At 35.0% G+C, this 12,848-nt stretch overlaps 1 protein-coding gene across 2 annotated transcripts in view; it reads left to right on the top strand.

Annotated features, from left to right (window-relative positions):
• Positions 1–12,848, top strand: part of C1D (C1D nuclear receptor corepressor) — an 18,895-nt gene extending 6,047 nt beyond the window's left edge. For both annotated transcript variants that reach the window (XM_077915681.1, XM_077915682.1), the window contains exons 2-5: positions 7,268–7,415; positions 8,153–8,219; positions 8,534–8,589; positions 11,225–12,848. In XM_077915681.1, coding sequence (XP_077771807.1) covers positions 7,278–7,415; positions 8,153–8,219; positions 8,534–8,589; positions 11,225–11,389 — 426 coding nt within the window. In that variant the 5' untranslated portion in view covers positions 7,268–7,277 and the 3' untranslated portion in view covers positions 11,390–12,848. The remainder of the gene's footprint in view (positions 1–7,267; positions 7,416–8,152; positions 8,220–8,533; positions 8,590–11,224) is intronic.

Genomic DNA, 12,848 nt, shown 5'->3' with positions numbered 1-12,848 from the left:
CGAAGGCTAGCTTTCTTTAAAATGCAAATTCAAGATGTCCCATGATTTTGCCCCTATGTACTTAGTATGCATCCTTAGAGGATAGGGATATCATTATATAACTATAATGCCATTTTCATAGCTGAATTCTAATTTCATAGCAAAATTATCAATAATTCTTAATATCATCTAATATATCTGATCCATCTTCAGATTTCTTTGCCTCGAAATTCTTTTTATACTTGATTTGAATCAAGATACAAAGTCTACGTATTCTATTTGCTAGCTCTCCCAAATCTCCTTAATTTCTTCTTCCTCTGCTTCTCCCTTTTCTTAATTTTTCTTCATCCCATTTATTTGTTACAGAAACCAGGTCAATTGTCCAGTAGACTATTTCTCATTTGAGATTTGTCTGTTTGCTTTCTTGTGGTGTTAACTTGTTTCTCCATCCTCTGTATTTCCTATAAAATGGAAGTTAGCTTTAAAGGCTCAGTTAGATTCAGATTCAACTTTTTTTAGGAAGTTGGAAATGCTACAGAGATGGTGCTGTGTACCTCATTATTGCTTCACATCAGGAGATTCATGACATGTTTGTGTCCTATTTTCAGTGATGTGAAGGTTGATCCCTTGGCTTAAGTAGTGACAGTCCCACTCCTGTGTTGTCATCTTTCCATCACCCCTTTATCTGTCAGTGATTGTTGTCTGAATCTATAATTTCATTAGGGGTTGCAAAATAGTGATTTTTAAAAAAATTTATCATTCCTTCACATTTGTTAGCTGGAATTTTAAGTCTGATTTTATTACTTGGGGACCTGACAATCAGGAATAACAAGGCTATTGTGGGGGAAGTTCTATTGCATCAGAACAACTTGTAATGCCAGGAATATATCTTTTTTTTTTTTTCCCCTGTAGTTCTGGAGGCTTAAAGGAGCATGATGGTCTTTTTGATGTGACAGCTTGGCTAGGCTGCAGTGCCAGATATTCAGTCCAAAACCAATCTAGGTGTTGCTATAAAGGTGTTTGTAGATGTGAGTAAAATCTACAAATTAGTTAACTTTAAGATAGGGGCTGTATTCTAGATAATCTGGATGGTTTTGATTCAGTCAGTTGAAAGGCTTTAGAAGCAGAGCTGAGGCTTCCCTGACAAAAAGAAAACTCCACCTGTGGGCAGCAACTTCAGCTTGGAGCTAAGAGTTGCAGTAAGCCCTTCCTTGATAGCCTGCCCTGCAGGGTTTGGAATTAGTCCCCACATTTGCTTAAACCTGTTTCTTACAATAAATCTCTTCATATATATCTCCTGCTGGTTTTGATGCCCCGGGTTAGCCCTGGCTGGTACCAGGAGCAACTCTCCTGATGCTTGTTTTCTAACAAAATGGGTTGGGGAGTGGTGGTAAGGGTCAGAGGACTTACATTGTTTAGGGTGACCATACGATTTATTGCTCAAAGTGGAGCTTCTGAAAGAGAAATGGGGAGCTGAGTAGATGGCCAGCTGAAACTGCAGGTACATCCTGGGATTGTCTTGGGCAGATTGAGACATAGTCATTCTATGTGCCAGGCGCTGGTAATAGAATCTCAGTGTGACACAGGCCCTTCAAGGAGCTTGTAGTCAAAGGCACATCAAGTACATCCACAGACAATACCAGATAGCGTTTTAAGTGATAGGACAGCTTGTAGTTGTGTTTATCCGGACAGAATGGGAGGGTGGCACTCAGAGAATTCTTCACTGGCTAAAGCAAAACGTGATCTTACGTCCAAAAATAAGCAGAGTTTGAACAAAGTTGAAAGAGTGGTTAACGTACAGAAAGCCATGTAGTGAAAGGTTAGAGAATGAGCATGGCATCTCTGGAAAACTGCCATGGTGGCTACAGCCATTGGACTGGAAGAGGGAGGGAATGAAGGAGGAGGTTAGACAAGGGCTACGTTATAACAGGCCTGTGTCCATACTGAGGGGGCGGGGAGCTATTGCAGGATTTTAAGCAGAGGTGTACGATGACTAGAGCATCTTTATAGAAAAATCGTATCTTGAAACTTTCCAAAATTGAGAGTAGAAAAAATTGACAATAGGAAGACTACTCAAAGGCTCTTGAAATGATATAGTCAGTGAGAGTGGAGGAAAGCGTGTGATATAAGGACATTAAGGAGGCCAAATTGATGGGGCTGATTGGAAGGGGTGAGGGTAACCCCTGTGTTCCTGGCTGGATTGATCTCCTTGAAGTAAGAGAACTGAGGGCAGGAGGTAGGGACATGGCTTCTATTCTGCGTGTGATGTTGTGCCCCCCTCCTTTTATGCCTGTATTATGGTTTTTATGACCAGTGAGAGGAGGGGAGTGGCAACAATATCCTGTAGGGCTTGCGAGCAGAGTCCTCCCATCTGTGCTTTAGTCTTAGCTTGACCATAGGGATGGAAGAGACAGATTTTCTCATGTGCTCTTCTACCCCCACCTTTGCTTGCTGGTACTTGAGAAGGAGCAGTTTGAAAGGTGAGAAGCACCTGTAGACCTTGGGAGGGGGTAAAGAGCAGAGGAGATGGAGTTCTTTTCTTCTTTCCCTTCTTTGGACATTTCACCATATGAAATAGGCAAGTTATTGAACCTCCAGTAAATGAGTACTTAGAATAGTGCCTGGCTCATAGGCAGTGATTTTCAAATGTTTGCTATTGCTGCTAATACCATACATTTCAGGGCTTTATCCTGGGATCTGAGTAGCAAAGGAACAGAGGTTTCTGCAGTTTTCTCCTTGTAGCTTTTCCTGTGAAAGGAACACATATTTAGGAACTATCTATATAAAATGTTAGAAAAAAATCATATGAATTGGAGGGAATTTCTAATAATAGAAGAACTATTATTTTGTAGTTTGCTTTGCCTTTATTTTTTTAGTTAGGAAAAAGGCAAGTGTTTCAGTTTGTATTTAATGAGGATAATTATTCTTACTGCTTTGCTTTCAGTGTTCACCCTAACCCATTTTAACAATAAATAACTACTTGTTTATTGGGGCTTAGGGACCAGGAATAATTGCAGGAAAAATCCCCATCATGATTCTGGGGAGGAAAAATATTTTCAAATAGAAAAGTTGATGAAAAAAATACACGTTTATATAAAGGCTTTACTATTTTTTTTATATTTGCAATATTTGTTAAAAGCCAAAATACATTGTTAAAATATGCTTTCATTTGAATTTAATGATTGTTTATTTTTTACTATGATTTTAGTACATGTTTTTTGAAATAATAAAATTTAGGGGTGCCTTGGTGGCTCAGTGATGATCTCAGGGTTGTGAGATCGAGTGTCACTTTGGCTCAGCGCTGGGTATGGAGCCTGCTTAAGATTCTCTCCCTCTCTCTCCCTCTGCCCCCATGTCCTGCTGGCCATGCATGTTCTCTCTCTCTCTTAAAAAAAACAAAAACAAAAAACAGAATGAGTCTGCTTTGATCTTATTCCCTAATCCTTACCCGTTCTCAAAGAGAATGTCTCTTTTTTATATATCTCCCTCCAGGCTTTTTTCTACAGATCTTCATTTATACAGATTTTTAAAAACAGTGACATGTTAGATGCACATTGTTTTATACCCAATGTTCTATCAGTTTTTTCACCATTTCTCATTGTGTGTTACTACATAAAGATTTACTTGTTTTTAATATTTCGATGGATGTGTTGTAATTCATTTACCTGTTTCCCTATTGATGAATATTTAGATTAGTCTTTCCAGTATTTTGTTAGTTTTTTTCATTCAACAAATGTTTATTGACTGTCAGACAGTGCTAGGGAACAAAACACACAAATTTCTGCTCTCCTATGATTACATTCTTTTGGAGGTGGCCAGACAGTAAATGAATAAAATAAATATGTCAGGTGCTACTGAGCGCTGAGGCCATTTAGGTTATTGCAATAATCTGGGCAAGATACGGTGATAGCTTGGACTGGCTTGGATGAGGGTGGCAGCAATGGAGGTGATAGGACATGGTTGGATTCTAAATATGTCTTAAAGATGGGGTGAGAGAGAAGAGTCAAGGCCCATTCTGTAATTTCAGGTCTGAACGGTTGGAAAAGTGGAGTTGGAAAGACTATAGCAGGCAAGATTTTGGTGTGGGCACATTACATTTGAGAATCTATTAACAACCAGCCAGAGGTATTAAGTAAGTAAGCAGTTGGAAATGTGATTTGAAGTTCAATAGGGAGGTCGGGGTTGGAAATAAAGACTTGGGAGTCACGGAGGGAGTAAATTAGAGGGGAAAAAAGAATCAAGGAGAGCCCGTGGGCATATCAAGGATACGAGGCTGAGAATATGAGAACGATGGCACAAGAGACCAAGAAAGCAGCCATGAGGTAGGAGGGAAACTAAGAAAATGTGATGCCCTGGAAACTAAAGGAAGGGAGTGAGCGATGTCAAATGATGAGAACAGAATTGACCGTAGAATTTAATAGTGTAGCTGTGTGGGCGACCTTGACGAACAATTTTGAGTGAGGAGGAGGGGACCTGATTGTAGCCGGTTCAAGAAAAGATGGAGGGAGAATTGAGACTGTTAGTGTAAGCACTTCTTTCAAGGGTTGGAAAATGGGGCTTTCGCTGGAGGGAATATGAAGTCAAGATGTTTCTTTTGTTGTCAAAGATGGAGAAATAAAATGTGGTAAGCTTATGGTTAATGATAGAGCAGAGGGAAAAATTGATGCAAGAGAAAGTGGGAGAGATTGAGAGAAGAGTTCAAGTTGTCCATTTTAATAAATTTGTATGTATGTATACAAGGATTCCTGTAAGCTAGATTCTTTTTTTATGATAGTCACAGAGAGAGAGAGAGAGGCAGAGACACAGGCAGAGGGAGAAGCAGGCTCCATGCACCGGGAGCCCGACGCGGGATTCGATCCCGGGTCTCTAGGATCACGCCCTGGGCCAAAGGCAGGTGCCAAACCGCTGTGCCACCCAGGGATCCCCCTGTAAGCTAGATTCTTAAAAGGACTTCCTGAGTCAAAGAGTATGTAAATTTTAAGAAATCTGTATTCCACCTTCATTGTATACGCTTGCTGACATTGAACTTTAATAATCTTTATGAAATAGGTATCTCAGTTTTTCATCTTTTTCTGTGTTCTTAAACAATTAAATACTGTAAGAATTACCTGTTTCTTAAAGGTTTGAAAGAAATTACCTATATCTTCTAGGCTTGGAGCCTTTTTGGAGCATAGTTCTTTGACCTTAAATTTTTTGACCTAAAATTTTTTGTCTTTGGTTACTGAACTATTTGGTGTACGTACTTCTTTTTAGGTTAATTTTGGTAATTGTTTTTTTTCCCCCAGCACCTCATTCTTTTCATCCAGATTTTCAAATTTATTGGCTTAAAATTCTACATAAAAAGAAGAAATACTAAATCTTCTCTGTGTTTGCAGTATATCCCTTGTACTTATACCTTTATCTGGGCAGCAGATGCTGGAGCGTTTCCAAAATCTAGAGATTTTGGTTTGACTGTTTTCAGCCTTCATAGCCCAGCTCTTAATGCCCTTCATCTTGGAGTTATTCATACATTCTCCTTCCCTTTGGGGGGATTGCAGGCTCCTTGGCTCTCTTTCCTATCACTCTGATCCCCTTTGCTCTTTAGCTTACAGAAATTTGTGCTGTCGAGGTCTGCCGATGGATACGTGCCCTTTTTGGTTTCCAACATTACTATGGCCTCTTTTTTTTTTTTTTTTTTTCAATTTCTTCTGTCATTTTGGAGAGATTTTGAGAGAGATGAGAGGCAAATACATACTCTTAGTTAGATTTTTGAAATAGAGAGTCACGGTTCTTCCTGTGTGGTTTTATCAGAGTCCTTTATTCAGTTGCTGGTTGCACAGTAGTTTGATAGTAATTTTACAGCCCAAGCAGTGATAGTCAGATGGACTTCACTATTTTTCCTTTTTTAAAATGAAACCAGATGTTTTAGCAGAATATACTTGTTGAATAGAAATGATACATTGTCAATAAATATTCCAGTAGTACTTTTTAAAGTTAAGTGACGTCATAACATTTAGAACTATAAGGGACTTTACAGATCATTAGACCAACTACCTTATTTTATGGATGAAATATTTGAGGCCCTGAGATTTTCAGTGATTGATCAGGTGACAAAGTCAGTGTGATCAAGCAAGACTTTCGAAAGTCCATGTCTCTTTCCTTCAATTCTACTATGGTATTTTATATATTCTTGGTTGTTCTACTTAGCTTTGAAATGAAAGAGGTATTTTCAGCTAATATTTGTTTTTCAAACCTACAGATGGTATATATGTATTGGCTTGGAATTGCTTCTGAAAATTTGGCCTTAGATATCATATTAAATATGTTACTGTGGATTTTGTTTTTTCTCACATAGACGTTAAGTATAATGATATAAGTGTGAATTTTAAAAGAATATGCTGTCAAGATATACTGTAGCCTAAATGAAAATCATATAGTTTACTTCTCCCCAGTTTCCTCTTTTCTGCTGGTAGACTTTGATTTGTGCACTCTCTGAATTTGTTATTAATATTTTAAAAGGGGCTTAAAGAATATATATAAATGTAAATAGAGCTTAAAAATCATTTTAGTGATAGTCATAAGCTGTTTCAGACCTAGGTTTTCTAATTTTTTTAGTTTAATATACCATGCTGCTAGATCAACACCTAAATTTAGAAGGGCCAGAATACATAAGTTTTTCAACAAAAGAACTTAACTATTTTTTCAGCAATTATAGAGGATAGGATATACTCATACTTTCATACCTTTCTTGATCTTTTTGTTTTTTTAAAGATTTTATTTCTTCATTCATTCATTCATGAGAGACACAGAGAGAGAGGCAGAGACACAGACAGAGGGAGAAGCAGGCTCCATGCAGGGAGCCCAATGTGGGACTGGATCCCAGGACCCCAGGATCACTCCCTGGGCCGAATGCAGATGCTAAACCACTGAGCCACCTAGGGATCCCCCCCTTTGCTTAATCTTTAACTTCAACAAAAAGGATTTTCTTTTTGAAAGTTTTTTTAAATGTAAGATTTTTATTACTGATAATCCATATTTGGTCTTTTGTTCTTGAAAAACATTGAGGCTCTGATATGTGTCGCATTAGTGAATGGTGGGTTCTCTTCTTCCCCTACCACCTCAAACAGATTGAAGAGGGGAGGTTTGAATATAGTTGCTCTAGAATTATATTCTAAGATTTGTTTAATTATCTTCAGGTTTTAACTCTTTTATAACTTTTTAATACATGATATAACTTGTTGATTTTGTTTTTGTAAACTTAAAGAGAAGTCTGTCTCCCACAAATTCTAAGAATTTAATTTTTTTCTAGTTGGTTAATAATGGCAAGTGAAGAAATTAATGAAGACTATCCAGTAGAAATTCATGAGTATTTATCAACATTTGAGAATTCCATTGGTGCTGTGGATGAGATGCTGAAGACCATGATGTCTGTTTCTAGAAATGAGTTGTTGCAGAAGGTATTTTAAAAATGCAGTTTCCAAAAATGTAATTTGTAAAACAGTGCTGTGTTATGAAAATATACAGAAGAAGACATAGTTTAATGACATACGCTCCTTTCCCCCTTAATTTCAATTTTATAAGTGGGTATTTTTAGGGGGTGAAAAACAAACAACTCTAACTATATTTTGACTGGTTTTTGAGAAAAAAGGAGCACTCACAACATTCTTTTTGACGGATTCTATCTTTGACCTTCTAAATATTACAATGATGTTATCAGGGTTTCTGGAAACCCTATAGGACAAAAAGAGTAAATTGACTTTGACAGTCTAAAACAAATCTCATTATGTTTCTTCTGTCTTTGGTATTGCCTAAGCATTTTAGCCTGCCTCTTATACATAAATGCATCATGTACAATGTTTATATTGATAAATTACTTTTGACATACAAAGCCCAGATCGTAACTCCTGAAATTAAAATAATTGAAGAGAATTTTTCTTGGGTTATACACATTCCTTGTCTAACTAAAGATGATACCCTGAAGTGAAAATTTGTGGGCAAAATTCACCCGTTAACAAAACTACTTCTTTTTGCAAATTATTTCAACATCACTTGGTTATTGGATTTTAGGACGTGAAAGAAACGTCTCTTTGATGTATTGGTAAAGTTTAAAATAATGTGATGGTGCTCAAAGTTTGTGTGTATTTTCTTTCTCTCTCTCTCTCTCTCTCTCTCTCTCTCTCTCTTTTTTAAATAGTTGGACCCTCTTGAACAAGCCAAAGTGGATTTAGTTTCTGCTTACACATTGAATTCAATGTTTTGGGGTATGTATGTTCATTTGGAGTTAATTAGAAAGCATATTATTTATTGTGTCAAAGGTAATTTATTTTTTAAATGCTAGCAATTTATATTTAGTTATACATTATGGCAATTTTAATAGTTATTTATTTCTTTTAAGTGAGAATACCAGATGTCCATGAGCCACATAAACATTTAATATTACACAGAAGTTGAATAATTTAAGATTTAAGAAATCATTTTTTTGGTGATATTTCTTTTTTTATAACTAGAGTTTCTTTATTTAATGCTCTTAATTAATATATATGCCATTTTATTCCATGAAATCTTTGTCTTGTAGTTTATTTGGCAACTCAGGGAGTTAATCCTAAGGAACATCCAGTAAAGCAGGAATTGGTAAGATTGCAGTGGATTTCTTTTTATTTGACTATCTGTTTGTTGTGGTATTCCTGAAGTCAGAGTCACAGTACCTTTATCATACTAGTTATGGAGAACAGCATTATTTAGAGTCCAAATTAGGAAAGTGAGCCAGATTTCATCATGTCTTTAGTTTTTCTTTTCCTTTGTCAGAGAAATGGTGTTCCATATATTATAAAAATCTCTGGATGGGAAAATGTTACAATTCAAGTAATTATTTATAACTTCCATATTATTTTTTCTATAAATTCTTGAAATCCTGTTCATCCCTACAACTGCCTTTTTTTTTAAAAAAAAACTCTTACACAATTCTTAAAAGTATATTCTAGTTGATTTACTAGCAAAGACGGGAAAGTTTCTCCCCCACCTTTTCAATTCTTCCATTAATTCATTTTCTCAGCAGTAAAGAATCCAGTTCAGCAACAAAGCTAAAAGCTTTTTTGGCACCAGTTGTATGTGTACTGTCCAGTAATTCTGCATTAGTGACATATTTACAACCTGTAATAAATCTTCTAGGTTTGTCTTTGTATTCCATTTAGATGTATAAGTACAGTATATAAGGTCTAGTATCTTGGAGTTTTTGCTGACTTCAAAAATTAAATCATTCAATATGAAGGAAAAAATTAGAAATCTAACTTATGGTTACCTTCTTGACTTGGCCTTATGAATAAGAATATTAATAAATTCTTTGTTTATAAGATATAAGGTAAATATGTGAAATATGCTTGACATTGTAGTAGTGTTCTCAAGTCTTATGGTGGCTGATATGTATGTTATTTAAATTTAGTAGAATATTTGGTCATTTATTTACAAAAAAATGAGTAAACCAGTTTTATAAATATATGGATTAAGGCATTTTCTTCTTTGAAAGCTCTTGGGGGAAAACAAATTTATTTTTAAATACAGAAATTGTAAAAAATACTTCAAGCAAAAATGTAAAACAACATGAGGCACAGATCTTGATTGACCAGTGATACTGACTTTAAAACCTTAAGAAGTGTGCCCTGTATCATCTGTTTTAAACTTTCTAATATGGACTTTACATTTATAAAGTTTCTCATTTTTCCTTTAATACAAAGTTATTTGGAGTTTCTTAACACTTGATTCTGTCATTGGAAATGGATAAAATCATCATCTGTCTTTTTTCTGTGTCAGAACCCACTTTATAGAGGAGTACATTCGTATTCTGGATTATGGTTGGCACATAAAAAGCACATATAAACCTATTCCCCTTTTCTGACCTTGACAGACATCACTAATTGATCACAGAGTTACTGTGTGAGAGGAAATCTATTTATCATATATATTATGAGTGGGGAAAGGCATTGAAAATAGTTTATTTATTCGACAAATAATTGAATGCCTATTAGAAGCTGGGCATTATATCCAAGTGAGATGATTCCTCTGTGAATAAAGCTGATAAATACTGCTGCCCTTGTGGCAGATGCCAGGCTACCTAGTGGAGGGAGACAAGCAATTAACATAAACAAATAATAAATGTATATAGATGTATAGTATGTTAGAAAGTTATATGTGGAAAAAATATATGGAAAAAAATAGCATAGGATGAGAGGGGTTGGAGTGCTTGAGTAGGATTGCCATTTTAAGTGGTAAAGGCAGGACCTATGAACAAGGTTAACGTTTGAGCCAACTGGCAGGGAAAGAGGGAGTGGCTGTGGAGATATTTGAGGAAGATCATTCCAAGCAAGGCTGGTGGGGGTAGGGGGGGAGGTTGTGTTGGAAGGACTCGGGCTTTTACTCTAAGGGAAGTAGAAAGCCATGAGTGGATTTTGAGCAGAGCTGTCAGCCTTTCACAATTAAGTTCTATGGGTCTGCATTTTTCTGTGTATTTTTCTGTAACTATTTTGATTATTTTAATGAAACTTGCTTTTGTCAGTGATCAATCATTTACTATGCTATTTTATGGCTCTCATCCCTTTTATTTCTCTAGTCAAAGTATAAAAAAGCCCTTTATTTTGATTAATGGTCTCAGAAGATTTGAAGTGGTATGGCAACCTATTATGTTTCTCACCCAAAGGCTGATTAGAACTGTATATTTCATTAGAAAGTATCATGTGCTTATCGATCAAAACTATGAAGTTCAAAAAAAAATCTTGTATTTTCATTTTGCTTATTTTAATTGTGATACTAGAAGGTAAAATTTAAAAAATAGTTAAGTGCTACTACTTCCATTTCCTGTTTAGAAAAATTCCAAGAGTTTAATTTGTATGTTGCATACAAGTATACGAAAGCTCTAGTTTAGATTATCGACTTCAGATACAGAAGAGTTAACTATGTGGACTTAGGTTAATGTTAAAATAAAAAATGTATAACCACATGTAAACAATTCAGTGTTTATCTGTGTAGTGATGTCTTAGTATTGTTCTTCCTCTTTTGAAATACTCCAAACACTTCTGAAATGACTTTTTAATGTCTATTCCCCCCAGACTATGAGCTCCAGGAGAGCATGGAGCATGTTTATCCTGTTCACTAGCACCACTCAATAGGCAATAAATATCTATCTGTTGAATTTAACTGAGGTATAGTATAATAAAACTTAGTGGTGGTGAACGGCTTAGTAAATCTGTTGCTTTTTTTTTTTTTTATCTTTAAGGAAAGAATCAGAGTATACATGAACAGAGTCAAGGAAATAACAGACAAGAAAAAGGCCGGCAAGCTGGACAAAGGTGCAGCTTCAAGATTTGTGAAAAATGCCCTTTGGGAACCAAAGCCTAAAAATTCATCCAAAGTTGCCAATAAAGGAAAAAGTAAAAATTAACCTTTTGGTTTTGATGTACACATATTGAAAAAGTACATCATTTTTATTGTTTTCCACACAATAGATGACTCTGTGGCAATGCAAGGTTTAAATGTATTCCTTATTGAATTCATATGTAAAATTTACATTTTAAATTTGTAATGCTAAATATTCTTTTCCCTAGAAAGATTAAGTTATCTTTATTGATTTTCCTGTGGAGCACTATGAGGTTTTTAACACTGTGATATATTTTATATTTATAGTTTATCATCTCTCTTGACAAGATTCTTATTTCCTTATACAGGTCAATCTTTCAAGTACCATTTTATAAGCAACTATGAAATTTAAGTTAAATGTTCTTTGTAAACATTTGTCTATTTTAAATGAATAATGACTTTATGAAGTATGCTATTTGAAGGCTAAAGTTATAAATACATCTGTTTTCACTATATAATATTAAAGAAATGACTTAAATGTCCATTTTTTTCTAAGTAGCTACTTCATCATGTTTTCATGATTTGGGGAATTATTGCTTTTTTTGATATTCAAAGTGTGAAATTAAGACTTTAGGGTTATATTTTAGTTCTTGGCAATTTGCCTCTATGTCCCATTTAAAGTAAAATATATTCTCATTAGCTTTAGATGGGAAACGAGGCTGTATATTGATGACTGAATTTTGGCTTCATATACCCTGTCAATAAAGACTGTAAAGGTTGTATAGCTGACTGTTTATTTTTCTCCTTTGTGTAAATTTGCTCTTGAAATTAGGAAGTTAGTTTTTAGAAATCATTAGGAATAGAGAAATTCATGAGTTTTTGTTGCTTATGCATCATTCCCATAGACCTCTTGGTCTAATCTTTTCAGATCTTTTGATTACATATTTTTGAGGTGATATCAAGTACATACAAGTTTTTTGAAATAACTTTCTATGTTTATGTAATGCCAACCACTTAAGGAGAGGACAAGTCCAGAGGATATCATATTGTGTTTATATTCTTATTTTTCTGGAATATTTGTTCCAGAGAATTCTGTGTGTCAGAAAATTTTTTTAGTGTCTGAGTCCTTGAATTTTAATTATATGCTTTTAATGCTTTCAGTCTTTGAATCCACATCATTATGTATAGGAATGCCAACTACAGTAAAGTACTTTAATTTTTGAAAAAGAAGTTGTTAAAATTTTCTGTGTGATTAATTCTTCATAAGTAACCTTGAATAAATGGATTTCTTGATTTATGGTAGAAGATATTGGAAATGGTCTTAAAATGTAATGGATTTTGTAAAGCACGTTGAACTCTTTTTATGACACATGAAGAGGAAGTCACTGATAGATGCAGAGAGTCTTCTGGCTCAGATGTCAGACCATTTTTGAAGTAGAAGAACGTTTATAATTATTTCATTCCTTTTTTCAGCCTCATCCTCTCAAATTTCTAGCTTTTTTAAAAAGTAACTTCATGAGACAAATAAAGGTTGTTATGAGCAA

Source organism: Canis aureus, chromosome 11 (genome assembly GCF_053574225.1).
Source record: "Canis aureus isolate CA01 chromosome 11, VMU_Caureus_v.1.0, whole genome shotgun sequence".
Taxonomy (NCBI): Eukaryota; Metazoa; Chordata; class Mammalia; order Carnivora; family Canidae; genus Canis; species Canis aureus.
Note: the sequence above shows the minus strand (reverse complement) of the source record. Positions and strands in the feature narration are given on the sequence as shown.